We start from the raw sequence: 24,734 nt of genomic DNA on the forward strand, positions 1-24,734 counted from the left end.
TAACTTGAATTGATTGGAGCTTATCCACTGTCTGCTGACCTAAACAATACATCTCATGTTGTTGTCACTCCTAATTATTCTCTGTAGACAGCATGGAGATTTGAGTTTTAACATTTTGCTGTGCTCGCACAAGTCTGGACTGGAACTTCTTTGTCTTCCACCTGGTAAAATAATATTAAGAAACTGCAGTACTAACCCCCAGAAATAGTTTATGCAGGAATTTTTATTCTCTTAAATCTTCCAGTGTTAAAGCAACAAGAAAACATTTAGAATGTCCTTTGGTGGTATCTTATTACACTTGCTATAATATGTAAACTGATATTCTTTGATGCCAGCACGTTGCCCATACAGAGAAATCTCTGCACAATTAAATGAATAGAAAAAGGAAAAAAAGAGGATGAACTAAAAATCATCTCCCCCACCCCCATCTGATTAGGATTAAAGTACATTACTCAATTGTTAACACAAATTGGCAATAATACAAAAAATCTACGCCTTACGTTAGTCAAGAAAAATAACTTCATTTGATTACAAAAGGATAAATACACTTTCTTTTTGTCCTACTGCCACTCTTGTACAATAGGTGAGCACTGCGTTGACAGGGCACAGTGCTTCTAAGATATACAAGGATATGACCAGCTTGAGATTTATTGAGTTGGGGCTGGTACACATGTGCATGACTAACATCAGACAAAGAGATCGTTCAACCAACAAAGGTTACAGAGCAACGTTCACTAAAGCACAGTTGGAAAAGGGGATTGAGGGGCTGAAGCAGGCCAATATGGCAGCTTTGAAACAGATTTCCTGTTTCATTACCCACAATGCACTGACAGCAAAGAATGCCTCTATTTGGTTGGTCCACACACTGGGAAGAGGTACAGTTGCGCACCAGTTGGAAGGAGCGAGTTTTTTATCGTTTCTGTCTTGGATTCCCATCCGGGGGCGGCTACCCAAGCCTTTTTGAACCTGTGTAAGTGCCTGCAGCTGTCGTTGTGTTGAATAGTAGTAATAGTATTGGCAGCTGCCTCACTTAAGCTTGAGCCAAGAAGTAACAGTCTTGGTTGATTGGGTTGTCCACAATGTATACATATGGCTTAGTTCAGTCAGGCCTTTTCTTTAGTCTATATATGTGTGAAAATTGTATAATTCCCCCCCTTATTTTTAAAATACTTATTTGCATCTAGTTCTTTTCCTTTCTTTTCTGGACACCTTCCTCTTAAAGCAGTCTGAAGCTGAGGCCTCCCAAGCTGCGTAGCTTAAAATATAAAAAGCCCACTTAATCCTAATGGAGCAATCGGCGGTAGTAGGAGTAGCAGGCTTGGTACTGATCCTGCCTGTTGCCCCGAGCTTTCGCTGCAGCCGTCCGGATCCACATCGCAACTCCGCTTCTCACACAGCACACCAGTATAGCCTTCTGGGCACTGGCAGCGTATATTGTTGTGGCACGTCCCTCCATTCTGGCAAATCTGAAGTTCATTGTCACATACGTTTGCTGCAAGTTGGAGTGGGAAGGAAAGAGAAAAGCATAATCAACATAAGACAATTGGTTAGGGAACACAACCAGGAAGTGAAAGCTCTGGCTTTTTTCCCTAAAAGGTATTTTAAGGATGAAGACCAGGGCCAGCTCTACCATTAGAGGAAAGCGGTGCCCATCAGAAGTACACACTGAGGGTCATAAAATGGCAACTATTAATTTTTCTTTTGGATTCTTGCTACCAAGGATGATAGAAATGCTCCTGAGATTTTTTTTTTTTTTTTACCCTAATAGCCAAGTTAAGTACTGTGCACCTTGATTTGGAGCAGCTTGATATGCGTGAGATCATATGTTGTTGTGCCTCAGACTGTAGCACATCTTCATGAAAAATGGAACAAGGAGGGATGAATAAAACAAAGCTCCCTTCGAAACATTTAAAGGAGCCCCGTGTTTCTAAAAACTCGGGCAACTGCTTTGAAAGCATTCTGGCTTATATATAGCTGCTCACTTTGGCACACAGAGATGGTTGGGAGCAGCTTTCAAAGCAGCCACCTGAGGCTTGCTAAAGACGTGGCGGCTTTTATGAGTTGAAGAGAGGTCCTTGTTTTGACTTCAGGCACTGAGAAGAAGCTTGTCTGAATGCTTTGCGCATTCCAATAAGCACACTCGAGGCACAGGTGGGATTGTGGAAAAATTGCTCGGATACTCTTGAATATACTGAGAATGTCAGTCTCATCCACGGAAGCCACGATGGTCCCTAAATGGAAAATCTTTTTGACTGAAGTGCTTTGCACTTGTGAATGGTAGCAAATGGGTACACTGAAAAATCTAATCCTTTGGCCAAGCTATCCATTTAGACAGATCAGTCTTGCTGGGACTATGTCACTTTAGGCAACAGTTGGAGAATCCTAAATCTGAGCATTTTTCTTTTGCTCGTGAAAAGTAGAAAGTTAGATATAACCGTATCTGACCTTTTCCCTAACCTGCTAATTTTCCAGATGTGGAAAATACGCTTTTACCCCAGCTGTTTTTTCAAGGGTTACAGCCTTGGGAAAGTTGTATTAAATGTATTTCTGATTGTATTGACAAGCTTTAAGAACTGTCTGCAATGTCCAGAAATCACGCCATCAATTTCATAGTAAAATATTTCTTTAACGTAATCCTAAGTGAGTAATCAAGTAATCTTGGGTTCATGCACCTAGGCTTGTGCTTATTGATACAAACACTCTTTGAATCCTTGGGATTAATACTGGTTTATGCATTATAGGATTAACTTGGTCAGGATCCAAGTCATTCTGTACTTCTATGAATGCATACAGAGGTAATGCTCCTGATTCCTTAGCCATGGCCAAGTAGTTAGACGCAATACGTCTCTGCAAAGCCTCTGTACACCGTGATTATTACATTTACCATAAAAAGCCAATATTTGCAGCAAGTAGCACAGAAATCAAGCACATAAAAATGCAACATCCTGCTGCTGAGAAGAAATGAGAAATGAATCCTTCCCACTGAGAGATTTTACATGTGAAAAATAAGCTAAAAGCATGAAGAAGATATAGTGCAGCAAAGAAAGCATGCTTCTTGATGAAGAGTATGCCACCAAACATAAAAAGCAAAGCTTTTTCCATAGACCACTTCTACATTTTGCAATGTGTAAACATATTAAATATATATATGGCCTGTGAGACAAATCAGATACATAAAACTTCTATTAACCACTATTTATAGCAGATAGGAATGATCATTCCATCTTACAGAATCACGCTGACCTATTTTAATAGTCTTCCTTCCTTGCTTTCCACCCACCTTACATACTCTGTCCATTTAATCTATCTTTCTTGTAGGAAACTGATATATTGTAAAACAGCTTAGACTCTCATAATCCCATGTTACCATGTTTTTATTTTCCCAGGATGGAATCTAACTCCAGTTACAAAGCGCTCAGGTAGTGACAACATGAAGACCTTGGGCAGTTCTTGCAACATGAAAGAGATAGCAAAATGGACCAATCTCTGACATTATAAGGAAATTTTCTATATTAGTATTTCTCTATTTCTATCTCTTAGCTAGCTGACTCACTTCCCATGCTCTTCTCTGTTTTATTTCCCTAAATTTTATCTATTATTTAATTTTTTGATGCAGTGCCAATGGATTCCTTCCCCCCAAAAAGAGACATATGTACAGCAAGAAAGAAATCTGACAAGTCTGATGGATAATAGAAAGCTGTTACAAAATGATGTGTCAATTATCAAACGTCCTTAAAGATAACACTCCAGATCTGTTAACAGAATCCTCTGCTGTAATGAAACTCATGGTTAGGCTTTACCAATTGAACATAATCTCCTGTCTATCTGAACCTGCTGCTTAGACTACTGGGGCTCTAAATGGCATGGGAGTGTTTGGGAGATTTTTAAATGATTACTTAATGAACTGGGACTTCATTGTAGAAGACAAGTAATCCAAAATATTCCATTTGAGGAGGACTTCTCATAAAATGCTCAGGAGTCATGCTTTAAATTATTATCTTGATTTATGAAACACAGGACATGGTACATTTTATATCCCAGATACATCACAGAATTTGGTCATGATTCAATAGAATTATGGGAAGGGCAAATTCCTCATAATTTTTAATTTTATTTCTAAAGATATTTCAGGCTTGCTAAATATTCAGGATAATCATCTGTAAAAAATAAACATAAGAATATTGAATACTGATTGAAATGCAGTATGAAGTATCATATAGATTAAATTGTAAATTCAGTTGTCAGTTTTATAATTGGTTCTGTACCAACCCTTCTGCACCTTCAAATCAATTGTGCCTCAAACTCAAACTCGTTTAATTATGGCCAATGACCAGCAAAATTTTAAAAAATCTCAGAAACAATGGTCAAATACAACAAAGATAGTGTAACAGTAATTTAAAACCTAAAAAATTAGGATTTTTCTAAAAAACAGGAGAAAAGGGAGAATTGAATAAAATGTAGTAAAACAGACTACAACTTAAGATCAAGTATAAACAGCAAAATAGGAATCCAGTGTTATTATTGGCTTTGGGAGAAATGGTTCTAATTTGTTCCCAACAAGCTCCAAAGGCTTGAAAAATTATACCAAGGTATTTTAAAGTTGGAACTTGTCCGATTTAATTATTTCCGATTTGCCATTGAGGTTTGTGATGACTAGGGCTTCCCTAGAAAATCATAATTTCATCTTAGAGTGACTGATTCCTCCTTGCAGAATTCTGTTAAAGCTTTCAGTCTTCTCCTGAGGGCCACCTCCAGATGCTCTGAACCATAATCTCTGGAAGATGGTGTCCAACAATTTTTCCACTCCCTACTAATCTGCTCTTCACCGCATTCCTAATGAAGTGTACTGTTTCCATGTTTAATGGAAATTCCTTAAGAACTGACAGCTTTATCCTGACTCATATTGAAATTAAAAAAGATTGTACAACAGCAGTGCTTGGATGCTCTGGCAGTTACCAAGAAAGCAGTGTCTTGGTGTCTGATGTTGAGCTGACTTCTAATTTTCTGCATGCAAATGAGTTGAATAATGATGCTCTTCCACTTCCTCTCCAGCATGCCGTGCCATAATTAATATGAGGGCAACCAACAGGCATCATTGAAACATGTTCCTCCTTCATCACCTTTCTCTGTGATTCTTTTTACGGTGCTAATGTATTTTTTATGACCCATTGACACAGCACTGAAATGTATCTAGCATTTCTGATCTGCAAATGTCACAACTGCATATTAAGTTATAATAAATGCTGCTTGCTCAGAAAATTAGGCTGATGACTGCCATATGTCTGCATTTTAATACAGCCCATACAATGTGCTTAATTGGGCAAATTTATATTGCAAGTATCAACCAAGAGGAATAATATACCATAAACAAATCCAATGAGGTTTCAAGTCTGAGAAATTGCAAACAGCGATAGAAGAAACAAATGTATGATTAGAAATCAGGCACAGATATTAATTATTTGTGAATCTTTACCTCCAGTGGAATCTGCTTCACAGACATGTATATTACTTGATTACCCATCACTTGATGCCTGGCAAGCAGCACTATGTCAGCTCCATTTGGAAGAAAGCGACATTGGTCCAATAAGATTTACACCCAGATAACTGCACTTAAGCACTGCAGTATTAATAGACTGACTGCGCTGATATGACTGATATTTCTTGTGATGTTAGAACTATGGCGGTCCATTCAGAAAGCACTGAAAATCATTCTCATTCAGTAGCTATTAAGTAATTTTGAAGATATGTTCTGTGGCTTCATCACTGAATATTCATTTCCACTTAGAGCAACGGTCTGATTAGTCATTACGATTCTTTGTAGCAAACTCCTGAGTAAGTTTGTGAAAGACTGGGCTATGGTACTACAACTGATGTTTTGACCTCTAATTTACATCTGAGCTTTCATTTCATTTGGTTTGAACCTAATAGGAGTTTTCCAAAAATATGCAGCTTAAAGTGAAGATAACATGTTTGAAAACAGCAACCGTATTGATGTCATCAGTACTGACCATTACTGGCTTTAAATAATTAATGATAAATCAATAGCTAATTAAGTACCTCTTTTAGACTCCAGATAAGATCTTGTTTATCTTTGGATCCTGAATGCAAATTAGGATATTTTCCTGTGTTTGCCAGTTTATATACATAATAAACTTAGTTTCAGTTGATTTTTATTTGGAAATCTTTTGACTTCTGTGCCTATGGTTTTAAAGGCATTTGCTACCATACAGTAATGTAGCATTTTATCAAAAAATAATGTAAACTCTACCTTAACGATTTATGCCAATGTATTTTACCTTCAGTGGTGGCAAAATGATGTGTTTTATGACACTGCATTAATGAAATAGTTGCCACACTTGATCCCAAACACTAAGATAATCATAAAGGTGTGAGTGGCAGCCTAATCCAATGTATGATGTTCAATTAAGTTTAAGTTGTTGTGCAATTATTTCAAGACAACACGTCTACATCAGTTTGATAACTGTAGATTTGTTTTTACTGAGGTAGACGCTAAGACAACTTTCCATTTTTATTTTTCATTATGGCTGAATCATAAATGCTAATTATATCCACTTTTTCACAAAATTATTAATATTCGATCCTAGCGGTCTACGCAGTTTCTTAAATTTCTAAGCAGTAAATTTACCCATGTCTTAGAAATATACACTTCTCCTTGTGGATCTCTAGGGAACTGCACAGCTATGAGGGGAAGAAAACACATTTTTTATGCATCAATTATCTGATTTTAATGCCCAGTTTATGCCTTTTTATCAGTTATTGACATTTTGGATGGAAGGTTCTACCATTTTGAAAAGACAAATTCCAATGCGGAAATATAAACGTTATTTTAGATCTAGTTTTACCTTTGATGTTTGAATGAAACTCATCAATCGACTGTAATTTTCAGATGAATCTCACAATTGTTGCTCAATGGATAAATATTATCATAGGTTAAAAGAAACATAAAATCATCAAAAAACTGAAAACTTTAAATTTAAATAGAAGTAAAAGGAAGTACAAAGCTATCTTGAATTTAAATGCTGGAAATGTTGGAAAACAATCGGAAATGATTATTAATTCCAACCGACACCTTTTTTTTTTGATAGCTTACCTTGACATAGCAAGATAATAAGTCTGGCAATGCAAAAAAACCTCCTTGTTAACAACTGCATTAAGCAGAAATATTACTTGAAGATTGCCATCTGCCTAGCAGTGAGAGCCTGCTATTGAACAATTTAATCTGTTGGCTATGTTTACGAAAGATAAATCAGAATAGATAAGGCAAAACTGAGACAGAAATCTTGAGGGGTATTTCCCTTTGATTTAGGCCACTGTAGGATCTATTCAAAGACAATATTTGACAACAGATAGACGTATTCATAGGTGATAACTAACATTATCCAAGAATGCATATTTTGTGGCCATAAATTAGAGCTGGAACAATCAATCCACATTTCTGTTGCATATCTGTGTTCCAAAATAATTGCAGCACATTTCTGATTGCAAGTTGTTTAAAACAACAACAACAACAACTGAACCAAGGGTCATTTTTACAGACAAAATATTTTGATATGCGCTGTTAAAGGTTTGTCACTGTTGCATTCATTTTTTGTTTGCTTGCTTTTAAAACAGATAATAGCTGTTCAAGATTTGTCTGCTATGATAACTGTATTTTTGCCCATGCAAAATCTCTGAAAGGAACAGTGCACTCTACTGTTTGTGGGCAATTTGTAATCCCATGGCAATAATTTCAATGTACAGACAAGGTGCAGATCTGGTTAAATTTCAAAATGCAAAATTGACTCAAATCCTTAAGCATTCTTCTCACAAATAAAACAGGGAGTCCTTCTGTATTGCATTCGTAATACAGAATAGCAGTTCTTTTAGCAGACTAATCTGTGGTTATACTGTTCAATTATGCTTTGTGGCCAACCCAGTACTTAACATTTTAAAAGTATTCTTGACTTCACAGATGGCTTGTATGTTTGGATCAAAAGCAGAAATGGTGAGAAAATTCTTGAGTTTTTCTGACTCCCAAAATACATTTTTGGGTGCTAATGAGAATTAATGCTCTAGAGCTCTTTTCCACAAAGTGATAATTAATAAAATACTGAAGACTTCTATAGGTCAAGCTCTTCATAGATATTCAAATCATCATCATCACCATCATTGTATGCTTATGTATATGCAGTTGTGAATATCTTTCATCTTCTACTGAATGACTGTACATTAGAGGGAAAAAAAGGCATACTGACCCATGAATGCTGTAGTAAAAACACCTTCCCAGGGCATGTAATTCTTTTCATGATCTTGAGAAGTGACAGAACTGACGGGAATGATGAACCAATTGAAAGAACATGCCAGAATCCTTGGGCGTGCTATTTTTTTCCTCCAGTTGCACACCAGAGAGCTCATTGGGCTTTTGTGTGTATGCAAAGAACATTACTTAGAACATAGGGCACATATCTAAAATAATGTTATCAATGGCCATAAATCTCTATATTATAGCACTGATGGAAGCTGTCTGCTACACTGACTTCAGTAGGGATGACAAAAGGATACCAAGGTGGTAGTATGTAACTGCTATTGTCTTTATGGAAAAAGCAAGCAATTGAGAAAGGGCTGACCCAAAATACTAACACTCAGATAAAATCAAACTACCAGGACAGCTTGGTGCCCTTCAATTCTATAACACATGCTGATTGGGGAGGCATCAAGTTGGACTTTGAAGCAGGACGTTTAACAGATCTGTAAGGGAACATTTTTTACTTGGTTTCATAATTAACACTGTGGTAACATCATCTGTTCTAACACAGAGAATGGGGAACAAGCAACTTTAACTAATGTAAGCTCTGATTCAATTGTTCAATTCCTGGGAAGAAGTTATTTAAGCCTGAGACTATTTCTTGGTCTTACCATGGTACAAAATCTCAGGGGCCAAAGAGTAAATAAGTTATGTGTCATTACTGGGTGGGTCACAGCATTAAATCTTAAAAAGAAGGAAATAATTCCTGTGCATTAACTCATAAATATTTTTCTATGGCTAATACGACTGTTTTGATATCCTTGACCTTTCTTCTTATTCCCAAGCACATCATTTTTCACCAGATTTTTTACAGTTTCCCACCCCTTTTAAAATTAATTAATAAATAGGAACAATGATGCTTTCAGTACCAAAAAGGAAACTCAGAAAAAAGACATGTCCTTCAAATATTCTTCTGCAATTATTCTATAACTGAGCCATAAATTTTAAAGTATGTGGGAACTTCAGTAAGTAAGTCTATTATGTTTTAACTGCAACTTTTTCATATTTCTTAACACTTCTGTAAAGGTTTTGCCAGATCCACATTTTCTGCAAAATCAAGTAATTGAATTGTAGAATTAAAGGTCTTTTTTGTTAAATTTGAATAAAAAAGTTTCTATTCTTACATAGTAGTGAGTCTAAAAAGAGAGAAATGTTATTCATACTAGATTAGTACATACAATTTACTCTACACATTTACTAAACCAAATAAGAAGCAATTTGCAACTCTCAGAACAAATAATGATTTATAGCATATCTGGATAAAAAGATATTTTACAGAGTGTAATATAATAGTTACAAGCTGAAGAAGTGGGAACAATGAACTAATACCAATGACCTTTTAAATATACATCAGTACAGAATTCTTTTTTTAAAAAAACATTGAGTTAGGAGAATTATGAGTAATTCTATGACAATGCATCTGTAATAGGACTGTCAACCACTCAGTTGATCAAACAAGTAAATTATATTTAAAATAAACAATTTTTAAAAAGCATTCCTGGAAAAGAAATGTGAACTTGAAATTAAAAGCTTGTTTTTACCTTGATCTACTCAGAAAGTAAACCTTAATAAATTCAGAGGGGTTATTCCCCAAGCAAATGTTCACAGAACTGTGGCTTGAAGCAATTAACAATTGTTCAATTGAATTTACTGAATCCAATGGGACTATTTTCAAATCATCACTCATTTATCACACTGAAAGTATTTCTTTGAAGCTATATTAGCGCTCCAGTAAATAAATACTTTTTCTAAAAGTTATATGGCTTTTAAAGATCAGGTAATAATTTTTTGTGATTAAGTTACTTCTGATCAGGCTGAACAAGGGCTTCATCATCCCTTGCAAATCCAATAGACTTTATGCTGTTATAACCCCAGGAGTGCTAAATGACTTTCTATTTTCTCATTTAGATGTTTTTCGTGTGACGAGCTTAACCTGCAGGCTTGAAACCACAATTCTTCCTGATTAGTGGAAGAGGTGTACATAAGTCTCATAGTTCTTGGGGACAAGGAAACTAAAATTAAAAATTTCACAAGATTCCTATGCACAAAAATTTTATGATGGCATTTAGTCAATTTCTGAGATATGTAATAGCAAAAACACAAGTTCCTACAGATACTGAAAAAACAAAACAAAACCACAAAATGTTGAAAAAATGTAAGGGAGAAATAACATAGATTTCAGCATAGCACAAAAGAATGAGTGTCTGTGTTGTCTAGACATAAATCATAACCTCACATTGTTCTGGCAGGATTGATTAGAGGATGACAAGAAATTGCTTTCTAAAATGGATGAAATTGGAAACAAATCCAGGATTAGTAATTTAAGAATTACTATTGTTCCAGAGGGAATGGAGTCTTTAAAGGGGGAAATGGTTAAGAGCTTGTAAAGTCATCTGATTTAGATCAAACACTTTCAGGGAGAAAATTATTAGGGATGGGAAAGAATTCTCAACTTCAGCTTTGTCCTAAGCCTTTATTATTGCCTTGGACTATAAGTCAGTCCATTATTAAGATCCAAAAGCTGCTTTAGTAACCTGAGGGGCACAATCAAAGTTGAGAAGTCTGGAGAAAGCAGTAAATGTGAAAATCAATTTCAAAGACATGAAGCTAGTAATAAGAGGCAGAATCAACTCTGGATGTTTAGCTTACAGATAAGAAAATGAAGGGAAAATCAGAATTTTAAAATGTGATATGCATAATAGAGAACAAATATTTTCCTGCATAGTAAAATTTTTAAATGCTTACAATTTGAAAATAATGTAAGGAAGAAGAAGCAAGAGAAGAACAGATGAGTATGCATGGGTAGCTATGTATAGAAAAATCTAGAACTATTTTAGAACATCTTCAGATAGCTTTCAACATTGTTTCAGATCAGGGCTAAATAATAGACATTTGCCTCTCTGTCTCTCTTATTTCAGTAAGTTCAGTTAAGTACTCAATACAAGAGTTCAGCAGGTAAGATGAGTGTATTCCATTAGTATAAGAAAAGTTCATCTCCTAAAAAGAGATACATCTCTCTTTGAAAGTCCTAATACTGGTATTAATTTCAACTAGGCTTGTATTTGTTTCTATAATATCTGCACATGTGATGCAGCTACATGCATGCAGCCGGGTCTCATTAATTGACCATGCAGCATGATAAATATTCAATATTATTTTTGAATACCAGATGAAAGATATACACTGGATTAGTGGAATCTGGATTAGAGGAATACAACTATGAGATGTAAGGAAAAATATAAATAATTGTGGAGCAGTTTTTCAGGAAATGCAGTATGATTCAGTGGCTACTGTAAAGCAAGATGTGTCTTCTTATTGCTACTTAATGAGGGATGTGTACATTAAAAAAAAAAATAGTCTGGATAAAGGAATGCATCTATCTAATACTATTCTTGGAAGCTGTATACCTATCTTAGATGAAATTTATACTTGCTATATATTTATGCCTTAAATCATTTTAATTAATCAACTGGATATATCCACAGACTAAACTCTCTTCTAAAAATTTTGTGTGACACATGCTTTGCATATCAAAAATCTAAAAAATAATCTTAAAAAAAAGAATTATTCCACATTTGAGTAGCTAAAGGATATTCCTTTAGACTTATACTTGCACACAATGAGAAATATCTTACATTGCTTTCTGTCTTAATCATGCGAATTGGAACTTTAATTACCACTTCTCCATAGTTATACAGAAAGAGAGAATTTAAAGTTCATTCTATCTTTTCATGTGGCTGTGATTTTGAATAAAACAAAAGTGAGCAGCTGGGTTTTCTGACAGTTTGGACAAATTCTGTTCCATTTGTAGTTGGAAATTACTTTTTTTTTAATGCCTAGGTTTTAGTTTATACAATGTAAAAATGAAAATGTCACTAGAATTTTAACTGCAGCATCATGAGTAGGGTTTTTTTTTCACCACTAAATTTTTAAAAATTTATTTTAAATTATATAGGATGTCCATATTTTTTAAAAAAAAGTTTATAAGAAAAGCATGTAACTAAGGATAGTATCATCCAGTTCCACAGACAGAATAATACATACATGTACAAGACTAAGCGTGCATCAGATGATGCCTGTTCTCCCTGCTGACTGGGTGGCTTCTGATTTTGGGTCATAATATCATTCCTGCTTTCAATCATGTATTTTGTTTGATCATTTTCAATATTAGTTTAGCTTCCAGAACAACACAGTTAAGATGCCTATTAATGTGAAATACAAAACAAAATATGAATTACACTCTTCTGCAAAGTATACATGGCTTGTGACCCACTGATGTGTCATAAAAGATTGGGACCATGTCCTCTCTAAGCTCTAATCCCAAGATAAGTAACCTGGAATTCTCCAGACAGGCTGGATGAAACTGGATTCCAAAATATCTGAGAACATCATATTGCCTATTCTGAACTAAAACAACAAATACAGGAAGAGGCAAATATAAAATACCATGACACAGATATATTGCATGAAATGGTATAGAGAAGGGAATTTAAATAGAGTGCATTTGTAACACAGCCATATACTGTAGAGTTATAATTGTTCTGCTCTAAAATACCTTTGCTGAAGTTGAACTGCACAGATTTAAGCCATATATATATTGCTTTCAAGGTCCAGATCTGGCCAACAGTTCTTAATTCATGCCTTAGTGGGACAGGTAATGTGCAGATTAACATTTACAAATGAATCATCCAATATACAATCTTTCAAGGTTTCCATTTGTAGCCTACCTATGAAAATACGAACTGGTGTAGACACTAACACACGCTTCCCTTCACATAATTTATAATGAGCTGCTAAATGCATTGGGGTCAGTATGTATGTGCTTTCTTGACTGCCGTCCATATTAATGGTTCTGAACAATGACTGTGATAATATGTATTATGATGTCACTGACCTGCATAGCTTAGGAAAGAAATTAATCATGGAAATCTTGAAGCCCACCAAACATGTACTGATTAGACAAGCTCTGTGATCCAAATAAACTAAAATACCTGCTTTTCTCTCTGTGTGTCTTTAATTATCGGTAATTGCTTTGCAGACCGTAAAGATTTCAGGATCAGAAGGAGAACCCTAAACCTGTTTCTTTAGTACTTTCAGTATATTTGAATGCTTCAGCAAATACATAAACAGCCTTTCACAACCTTTGGGAAGTTTGATAAAACACCAACATTTGACATTTCATTATTTGGTTTTTAACTGGAGTAAAAATCAGAAGTGGGCACAATGGAAATATTAGTAATAGATGAATGAACAAATAATCGTTTAGCTAAACTGTACAATAAAAAAGGAATAAACAATAAAAATGTAAGACATCATAAAATGTCCTTGATGTCTTTCCCAACAAGGTAAAAAGATTTATGCTGGAGCTTTAAACTGTGAGTTTATGTAATTAGTTGAAACATTTTGGGGTAATAATTTGATAAATAGAAAATCTTAAACAAAGCTATGAGGGAACTTGCTTCACTTTTAACAGTGTGTAACATCAAGTTTCCAACAGGAAAAGCTAGCAGACAGGTTAAAATGGGAGATGTTAAAGGAATTCCATTTATCCTAATTATGATTCCATTTAGGATTGGCAACATGATTGCCCCATGATGTTTAGTGTCTGTTAATTCTCAAATAACATTTAATCTTTGTTTTTAAGAATAATTTCAGGTGAAATGAAAGAATGCCAGCATTCTGCTGATCTCACAATATTTTTATTCAAGGTCTCAACATGAGATCTCTGAAATCTCATAATTTAGGGGGTGGGTTCCCCTCCAAAGGGGGGGGGGAGGAGCTGAAAATGTTGCTAGTGCCTGAGTTACATAGATCATGAATATTATAACAGGTAATCTCTGCCTCTACTCCTGCACAGTAGATTATCACTCATATGACTGTTAGTTATTTAAAACCAGATCTAAAGAATGGTTTTATCTTTGTAGTATAAGTTGTTTCTCATAGCCTTAAAGCTATATGGAACATAGAGAAGACTTGGACTGACACATCTTAAAAAATAAAAACATCAGCAATGGATTGCTGAAGAATGGGGAAAACATATTGAGTGGTGTTGATTAATTAGGTTAACAAGTAAAATGTATAATCATAATGTTGCACGCACTAACATGCATTCTCACATGCATCTATTTTATATAGGGAGTAAAGCATGTAATTTCCTGCTAAGTCACAGAATCAGCAATTTAAATATAGGGCAGTATAATAGCTTGATTGAAAATAACTCCCAGGCACACTTACTGAACAATTACATGTTAAGTTCCAGTGTGGCTTGAACTTTTACGAAGAATGAACATGTTTATACCATTTCTCTTTGAATTACTGATAGCATCACAAAGTCAATAGCAATTTTGTGCCTTCTCCAGAAAGAATTAGGTTTATGGCTTTGTAATGCATACATTAATATTAAAATGTGGCATCTTCTTAATAGAAAATTACAAGATTTTATGAACAAGTATACTGAGTGATTTAGATATAAAATACTGGTACTGAAAACTTAAGTTATGCTTTTCAAAACTGAAAGTTAAGTTTTGTGAAATTCACATTTTCAAATGGGGAAATTGCCATTTATTTATCTATTGTTATTTTTTGCTTTTTTAAATTGATGAATTCAACAGAGGCCAGACTATAGGAGAAGACAGGTAGAGCAATACATTCAGTCTTTCCCAAGGTGTTGGTAACGCTGGCTGGGGATTTTGGGATATGTAGTCACATGTAGAGGATACCAAATGAGCCACAGAGATTATTATGAGAAGAAAAAAGAGCTGAATTATTGCAGCAGCCTTCCCAAAACAAATCCAGAATTTTTTTAAATTCTGCAGCTCCGGAGAATTACATCATCATCCTCTCAATGCTTTTCATTTCTGCTTCTGTATGCCTTCTGCTTGTTAAGATTGGAGGGAGGGCCTATCAGATTGCTGCTTTGGTTAAGGCTACCCAAACTAGTCAGTAAAAATCCAGGTGACCACCAGATGATAGCAAAAAACTAGAGTTTGCTCTATTTCATGGTTGCCACCCAGGGGTGCCCAAGGCTTCACTTAGTCCCAGGTTGGGGTGAGAACGGGCGGACGGAAGGAAAATAAGAATGGTCACAATGGGCAAGACAGAAAGAAACCCGAAACTCAGCTGCTGCTGTGCACTACTCGGCTGCACGTGTAAAATGGTACGAGATATTCTGTGCAACGGCATGTTAAGGACTGGGATGTGTACCAAAGTCAACTCTTCAGCAAGAATGTCAGAGGACGCAGTTTGACTTTGGATCAGCAGGGATGGCTTGCTATTGTGTTTGCTTGATGACATCTGCAAAAAAAATATTCTTGGCAATATTTCTGGGTGCAAATGTTAAATGATGGAAAGGTATAAAGTAAAAATGGTGCAGTTGGATGGATGGTAAATAGTCTGTTTTAGTCCAGTAGTAGAACCCTATTGGATAATACTCCTGGACAGCAGTCTATTCCCAAGTAAATTCCACTGAATTCAACATGGTTCATGATGCAGGAGGTACACATAGGATTCTAGCCCAAACAGTAAAAGCGTGACATTGGACTTAATGAAATGGACCTATTTTTCTTTCATTTGTTTAGTGTATGGCATCTCATACATGGACTTACAGTAAATACTAACATTTAGCCTAAGTTAAAAGCATTTTAAAATATAAATATTAAAACGATCTAGATTCAAATACCCATGTCTACGCCATCTAACCATTGAAGCGCAGCATCCTTTATATATATAAAAAATCAGATGTTGGGCCATTATATGCCCTCAGCTTACAGCTGGTCACAATGTGATCTATAATTTGACATGCGGCCCTGCAGTCACACTGAGGTGATGCCATACTCCATTGATGCAGTGAATCCTGGCAGGCGCCATGTAAGGTGCGAATCCTGTTCAGGGTCATCCATTTTATTTTTCTTTCAAATAAATCCCTTATTCTCCAAATCCTATTTTATTTCTTAGGGACAGCAGAGTCAAACTGTCTGCTTTCAACAGATCTAACAGAGATCGGCTTTTTAACCCCTCCATCACATACTTAAAGTTTCAGCAGAAGCATCTTTAAAGAGTAAAAGAAAAGTTCATTTTGAGATACTAAACTGGATTATCTGCCAAACTTACTACCGCGCAGCCTCTCATCAACAGAACACCCTGCTGAATCATTGCCTGCTGGCAGATTTCTTTTAATGAGAATGGAGTATGCATTTCTGCTCTCAACCTGCTCTTCAGACCAAAATCTTTGCATCATTTTGTATATATGATAATGGGACACAAACCAGAGATCTGTATTCATTAGCCTGACTGGGGGTAGGAGGAGGAAACTGCTAGTTTGTGTTTACATCTGGAACTGTTAGCATCTGATGCACAAAAAATCAGGCTGTTTTTATATTCATGCAGTCCAATCTTAAGTATTTTTATGGAGCAATAAGACACTGAGCTCATAGGGCTTAAATCCAGGTAAAATGATAATAAGTTCGCAACCTTATTTTTTCTTCCACGTTGGCAATAATATTCCTCTAGGTATTGAAATAATCCTGGGAGGGAATAGTAAAGAGCTCCAGATTGCAATCCACTTATTTCTAAACAGACCTGTATAAGACTGCCTTGACAGTAACTTTCACACTAATTTCTTTCTCAGTTTCAATGTTTCCAACTGCTCAAACATGGGATATATTTTCTGCATAAGATTTTTCTTGAACATTTTTTTTTAACATTTTTCTTAACATATGATATTTTGGGCTAGTTTTACCAGAAATGCAAATTAAACATGCCATTGCATGCAGTGTTCCCATTGCATGTTTTTTTTCCCTTCAATATGAGCTATGGTATGTTTCAGGTCAAAAGCTCAGTTCAAAAGCAACTCATAGGAACAAACAAAATATATTGCAGAATCCCTGGTTAGCAGATAACTCCATGGAGAACGGGGTTCTTGAGATTAAACCAGGACTGGCCAAACTAGTGCTCCCCAAATCTATACCAAACATTTGACTATGTTGTTTCTAGTAGATGCTGGATAGCAACTTTTTTTTTAAAGCTAGAAACCCATCAAGAAATGCTGATGCTTCCAATGGTGCTCAGATACCCTATTTATTTGAAAAAGGGATGTCTGTCTGTCTGTCTGTCTGTCTGTGTGTGTGAGAGAGAGAGAGAGAGAGAGAGAGAGAGAGAGAGAGAGAGAGAGAACATTTTATATTTTCAGAATAGAAGCAGTCCTGCTTTAACAGATCCTACTGAAAGGAAGAAGCTACTCCTGCCTTATTGGAATGAAGGAGCTAGAAAAATATGCTTGGACTCCATCCATGGAGTCCATCCTTGGTCCCTGGACTTGACATACAGTTTTTAGTGTCCTCATTACTAGTGACACAGAAACAATGACAACAGGTTCTCACCCTTTCCTGTTTCTATGCAAGCAGTCACCCTCTCTTTCCCTTCCAGTCCCTTTTTCCACTCCCCTTATCTCCATCTCAGTTTCTTCCCCTTCCTCCATCTCTTCTTCCTCCCTTTCTCTTTGCTGTTTCTGCAGGGGGAGAAGAAGATGCCTGTGTTTCTGCCTGAGAAAGGTTTCTGTGTGGATATGCAGATGGGAACTTAATTCATGTTAGAAGGAGGATGCACCATTTTACAGTCAAGTTACTGTAATTGGTAGATATTAACTCAGTTAATATTAATTTATGTTTTGGCCCTGTCCTTTTTGGAACATGGAATCAAATTGATGGGTGTGCATGCAAAATCTCCAAATTGGCTGCAGTTTGAATTGTCAACCCTTGGTGGACAAGTGGGGAATCTGTTCACTGAGTCCGATTTTTGCCTGTGTTTACTTCCAGTTTTGGCTGGGGGAGGGGGAAGAAATAATCAAATTTGGGATTCTGTTTCTTTAAGGCCAATAATGTAACATTCTTTTGCATGATTTATAGTCTATTTTTTGCTCTTATCAACTCCCACCCTATCAAGACACTAAACAGTATTTTTTGAGGAGGTGAAGACCAAGGGTGGCCATAAAGAGAACTGCCAGCCCGGCTCATTCCACTTTTATTTTTGTACCATTCTGCCCACCCTAGTCCTTATTAAACAGTACAATGAAATTGTTAAAACTGGCATTAAATGTAAATACCATATTAAGAGAACATTTGCTTTGCTGAATCACAATAAGCATGGCCAAATCAAAAGAAAAAAAAATCAAACACTTCTCAGAGAAATAAAATCAAAGTCCCCTTTAACTCTCTCCTGTGCCTCTTTAAAATTCTCCTGCTGAACTCTGTCATAATACTTTAACTTAATCATAATGCTTTTATTTAATATTCTTGTAGCTTGCTTTATTTGCCAGTCACAGTTCTGGATTCATATACCGTTATATTTTTTTCACCCTGTCCTAAGCTAATGAGTGAACTAATGAGTTAAAGCAAAGCTTATAGGTAAAGAGTATCTTCAGTGGGCACAGAAAAATTTCCAAGAAGGCTTCTCACCTGTCACTCCACACTGGCGCTGGGCCTGCTTGCATGTGCTCAAATGAGCAATGAATAATTCATTTCCATTAATGACATGATAACCTTTCCCTACAGTTGATCTGCAGTCAAACACAGATTAAAACGGCAATTGCTATCAAGCGGTATGTTTTATTTCATGTGCTGAAGAGAAGTCTCTATCTCTTTATAAGCTCATTTTACATTCTTATTCTGAGCCGTTGCTGATCGCCATATCCTGTATTAAAATATTTATTATCAAGCCATCAGGTATTAACTATTTAAATATTACAAAGACTGAAGGAAACAAATATGCTTGTTTAATTTTTTATGCAGTTCCTAATACACTAATGCTACAAATTGCCAGTTATTCCCACATACCATTGATAAAGTTGATAAACCAAACTGCCTTTGACTGTCTATTTCTAATGATCTGTTAACCACATTTGGGATTTTCCAAACCATTCTTTCAATGGAGAGAAACTGTAAATACATATAGTGGTTATCTAACTGTGCAATTTTGCTGTATTTTTGTGAATATCCCTGTGCTGAACAAAATATTATATAGGTCTATCAATAGACTAAAATAGCGGTATCCATTCTCCAGACAGTTCTTATAAATTTCTGCCCAGCATAGCTACTGTGGAACTTTCAGTTCTGGAAAGCACTAATGTAGAACTACCTTGGAAAAAATAGCAGTAGAAAATTATGAGTGCATTCATGCAAGCATGTGTATCAATTATACTGTTTATTTGTTCTATATATAAAAATAAATATCTATGCTGATATTATGGAATGGGGCTGCACTTCTGGGTCCACCTTCACCCTCTGTGGCATACCCCTGAAACTGGCACAGTTTATACTGGCATAGAAATGTTCAGGAAAGAAGGATACATATAAGTGAAGATGACAAATATTTTCCACACATTTGAATTTTCCATGAGATAGGGGGTTTCAATCATTCAGAAGCTTACATTATGCATGAATGCAAGGTCACTTATATATTTTGTAGATCACAGAAGAAGTTGTATGCCTGATGAGGGGGGCAGTGGTACAGTTCTGTGGGTTGGTCATTATCCTTTCAAACAGATAGCACATTCTGAAATCAGTTCTTTACAATGGCTTAATGTAGGAATTGCGTACAGCTTCCGATCTGTGACTGTACATGTATTCATGACCCACTGTTCATACGAAGCAGCACCTGAAGAAAGGAAAGTGTCCCTTTGTTGCAGAGACAACGCAAGGATGATTTCTTATCACAATTGTTGGATAACATTGCTCATCTCTGAGGCCATTCCCCAAAACACTGAGGGGAGGTGGGAAGATGCGGTACAAACACAAAGCTGAAAAGCTAAATATATTGTGCTTCAGTTTGGTGCTACTTTATTTTTTGTATCAGGACAGACGAACAGCAGTCAAAATAAATAACTTCAATAAGCTATTAAAGGTAAAGATATGTAATTCAATATCAAGCCTGGCTGGTCCATATTTCTTGACAATCATAATAGCTGATGCCCCAAATCCTAATTCCCTTCAACATCTGAAGGAAGATTTGGATACTTTGTATTCAACTTGGGCTATTGATCAATCCCAACTCAAAACCCAGAGATGTCTGATTCAAACCCCAACATTTTTGTTACTGGGATACAGTATCAAAGTCATAGGGTGCCGATATCAACAATCTGTATAAAAATAGCGTACATGTCATACAAAGTATTTTAAAATAAACAAAATCTAGCCTGATCATTCCTATTCTGATGGTGTATTTCAAGGTCTCAGGCAAGAAAGTATCTTTCTCACTTCAACAACCTGAGATTACCCTAATGAGAGGTGAAGAATGACTTGTCCTACAGCATAGTATGGTGCGGTTTAAATATCATCTAAAGTGGACAAGAGAAGGACACATATAAGCATATGGTTATACCTACTTAGTGCTAGTTACAGAGTTGCGGGTCTCTGAAGAAAAAAGGTAATGCCCAATCAGATCCATTGTCTGAGACCTGGCATTTAATTCTTGGATATAGCTAAAAAATTCACTCTCCCTTTATTGCAATGATGTCATATGGTTATTCTTTTCAGTACAGTAGAACCCATTATCTTACTCATGGCATAATATCATGATTGAACTGAGTGTAGTAAAGTTGACAGATGACAATGTAGAAAACTGATGTTTGTAATTCACTTAGGTTCTATAGCACTGCCTCACTGGCTCAGACATCCATGCCTCCTAGGCCAGAGTCAACTTATTGAACCAGCCTATGGGGCCTATTTTGTACTCAGATTGGCATTAAGCCAGTATATAATAATTTCCATTAAGTCTGTCTTCACTTGAAAATGTAGTAGCACTTGACCAATTCTCAAGTGCAACTTTAAGGCACAATCATAGTTCTGTAGATGCCAGACCTTTTTAGGACATCTTGGGTAGTTATGTTTGCTACGGGCTACATAAAAATGTAATTTTCTAACATCATAAGACTTGCTTCATTAATTTGATTCTCAGCCAAATAAATTAAGGTTGCTATTATTTACAAAGAGATAAACTGGAAAATAACTTCAGTCAAAAAAACCCATAACATTGTTTTAAGAATTATTATTGGAACTATACAGAAAGCTAGGTATAATGAACCACCATGTTTGTTTCCTGTAAAGTTCTATATTCATCTGCACTTCCTTTTCAACTTGTACATACAAGATTGCGACAGTGTATAGTTAACATCTTCATGTTTACTTGTACCATACACCATTTTATCCTTTCTCAAATTATTATAATTGGGTTCTGACACTAATTATTTTGAAAGAAAGCATAGTGAGGAAAAGATGTACAAAAAGAAAAGTATATGTACACCAACAAATGACAGACTGCCAGCATGGAGACTGAAATGGCATAGGTCAAGCGGCAAATACATTGCATATATTGAAAAGTATATAGTTTTCTGAAGTCAGCACATGCTTAAGAGAACTGAATAGTAACTATCAGGGATGAATTTCATCCAAATAGCATGTTCACTGAATACATATCTATATATTCATCACGCTTGAGATAAGCAACATTATGCAAAATGTAGAAAAGGATAAGAAGTAGTAAGCCAAAAAAAAAAAAAATGAAAGGAAGGAAAGAGATTAGAGAAAAAGAAATCTAGTTTACACCATTTTATTCACTATACCTTTCCATATAATTCTATCCTTACAGATCATCCTTGCTTCCACCTTTTCTACACAGGTAGTCCTCGTTTAACAACCACAATTGGGACCAGCAACTTGGTCATTAAGCAAAGCAGTCACTAAGTGAAACTGCAACTGCACTTATGATCTTACTTCAGCTTTCCTTTGCTTTACAGACCTATGAAAGTTGTAAATGTGAGGATTGGTCATAAAGTTACTTTTTCATCACCATCATAATTGCAAATTGTTGTTAAACAAGGCAGTTTCTAAATGAGTTACTACATCAATTCATACATTGCCTTTTATCCTTTAAACTTCTTCCTTTTTGAGGATCTTCTTAACTCCACCCAATCATTACTTTCTCACTTCTGTACTTCTCTTGACCCGTTGATTCTTTCTTCATATACTGACAGCTAACGGAGCACTAGCTATGAAGATCAGGATTAGAAGAACCTTTCAGCTGGAAGATGATGAGACCTATATGCCTCACCTGAAAACAAAAAGGGGAGTCATCCTGAAGATGCCTACAACACTTTCCCTCACTATCACAGACAGCTTCTTCACCTGTTCCAGGTTGGAAATCAAAGGTTCAATATACCAAGGGCACAAGAGTAAGAGGCTGTGCCATGGAGAGCTCCTGATGAAACAAGCTTTGGGAAGGCACCTCACCCCCTGAGATGATGGGAAAGCTTAGAGTACTGATTTAGAATTGAATAACACCTGATATAACCTGGAAGATAAAAAAGTCTGAAAGAACCTCTGCCTATCTGGAGTGAGCCTTCAAAGTTGTCTGTTATATAGATACAGAGTCCAGTGGAGCTGGAAGATCTTTAGTGCTTTGTGAACATGGTGACCTTGAAGCCAGCTCGTTATCTTAAGAAAGCAAAGCTTACTTATCTAGAAATAGGGACTGGGCCTCACACCTGCACAACTTTTTTTTTTTTAAATAAACATTTATTTAAAATTGCATCTTGGGAAAATGTGTTTCAGCAGCCCAACTATTCCTGATTTTACAGCTCTCTTCTGAGTGTCTGACTTCGTCACATCAGTGCTTAGTGGTCATGCTTTCCAGTTTTTGATATGGTTTTTAGATAAGGGGGCTGTTATTCTGCTCCTTTAATTGGATGGAATGTAAGGAATTTTTAATTTCATGTAATATATAATGAAATATTTCCACTAAAAAAAATTAATACAGCGTATGCACAATTGTGGTATATTTCAGTGCTACCCATTGCAATCCTCTAAAAATGTTATGCTAATAGTTTCTAATTAATCTAAAATCTTCAACAAATTCCCTCCAGATGAAGCTTTCAAGCAGATGAAGCCAGATGACGCTCACTGTCAATCTACAACAAGTGACAAACATTCTCTGGTTCCCAATTTGCCCTGAAATATCACTTTGGAGAAATAATTAATGGCTTGTGTGAAGTCTCATTGTGAGCGTAGCAAGGGGGATACTATGGTTTGTAATCCTAACATCAAATTAAAATATAAAGATTCAGATTTTTTCTTACTAAGGAAAGAAAAGTTGCTGTTTAGTCAGAAGGGAGAAAATATTACTTTAATACCAGCACAGCTAAGGATCACTTAAGCCTATCTGTGTCAGGGGCTAAGATGGGATGAAGGCAACATCCTTAGGATGTGGCAGAAAACAGACGTGGACAAGGTATGTTTGTGCAAGTGGGAAAAATGTTAGTAAACTAAATTGAATTGAAATTTGGCAGTAGATGCATAGTACAACTTATGAAGGAAGCAAACTAGACAGGAACCAGTACGTTTTGTTTCATTTCTGTGAGGCTGCAACATCCTGCTGTGCACACACAGAGGACTCCTGCATTGCCATGGGTCACTGAAGTTATTGTTTTGTGCTGTCACAGAAGGCCTCCTCTGTTCAATGACAACAGCAGATCTATCTTGTTTCCTAATTTTTGGAAGCACAGTGGCATCTACTTGTTCCTTAGCAGGAGGCTTTTGTACACACAGAAATTGGTTGACGAGACTAGGGAAACCATTGGGGCCCACAGCCAAGTTCCTCTGCAGTAATGGAATAGCTCTGGACATGAGCTTAGAGTATCTAGGCTGTTTCTAAGTAATGCCTATATGTAGACTAGGTCAGTTGCTGAAGCCATTCCTGTACAACTTGCTGAGCAGCTTCTTAGCTCGACTATGAAAGATCCTTTGGCAGGAGACAGAACCAAGTCCTTTAAAATACCTAACTTTAAAATTTTCTGATGAACTGACAATTTTGCTAAAGAGGCAGGGTGTGAAACCATGTGCCCCTCTGTTCAGCAGACTTATAGATTTATTGTCTATACTTATTGACCCTCTACTGTAATATGATAATGGCAAAACATTTTCTTGATGTAAGTCCTAAACCTATGTAAAGTAAGAAGCAGGTGAAGTTTGCTACTAAATGCTTCGATTGTCTAGATATTACATACTGTTTTCTAAATTACTGCTTTAGTTTTAAAATTGTTATATTGTGGTAGTAATGCATTGTAAACTGCCTGGGAGAACTTGGATTTGAAGTGTGGCATACACATTCTTTAAAATAAAAATGAATCAAGCTGAGGCCTTTTATTCCAATCATTTCATGTCCTTTTCCCCCCAACTACCCCCTACCCCTAACAGCAGCACTAAGCGAGGCTGGATAATGGTTTAGATTCAGCCACCACTGGGAATGGGATCAAGGGTCTGCTTTGCATGTTCACAGGCAAGCAATCTTGAGGGAATCTTTATTGCACATTAAAGGGATGTTATAGCTGTTGCTGCTGTTCTACTAATTTTCTGCAATGCAGTAATAAATTTCCATGAGAAAT

General features: G+C 36.1%; 1 protein-coding gene across 4 annotated transcripts in view; it reads right to left on the reverse strand.

Annotated features, from left to right (window-relative positions):
• Positions 1–218: 218 nt before the first annotated feature.
• Positions 219–24,734, reverse strand: part of NTNG1 (netrin G1) — a 230,551-nt gene continuing 206,035 nt past the window's right edge. For all 4 annotated transcript variants that reach the window (XM_025163541.2, XM_088153816.1, XM_088153820.1 and 1 more), the window contains one exon: positions 219–1,492. In XM_025163541.2, coding sequence (XP_025019309.1) covers positions 1,257–1,492 — 236 coding nt within the window. In that variant the 3' untranslated portion in view covers positions 219–1,256. The remainder of the gene's footprint in view (positions 1,493–24,734) is intronic.

The sequence above is a fragment of the Python bivittatus genome, unplaced genomic scaffold (assembly GCF_059951505.1).
Source record: "Python bivittatus isolate LINGU-HERP-01145 unplaced genomic scaffold, Pbiv_v1 ctg000700_np1212, whole genome shotgun sequence".
Taxonomy (NCBI): Eukaryota; Metazoa; Chordata; class Lepidosauria; order Squamata; family Pythonidae; genus Python; species Python bivittatus.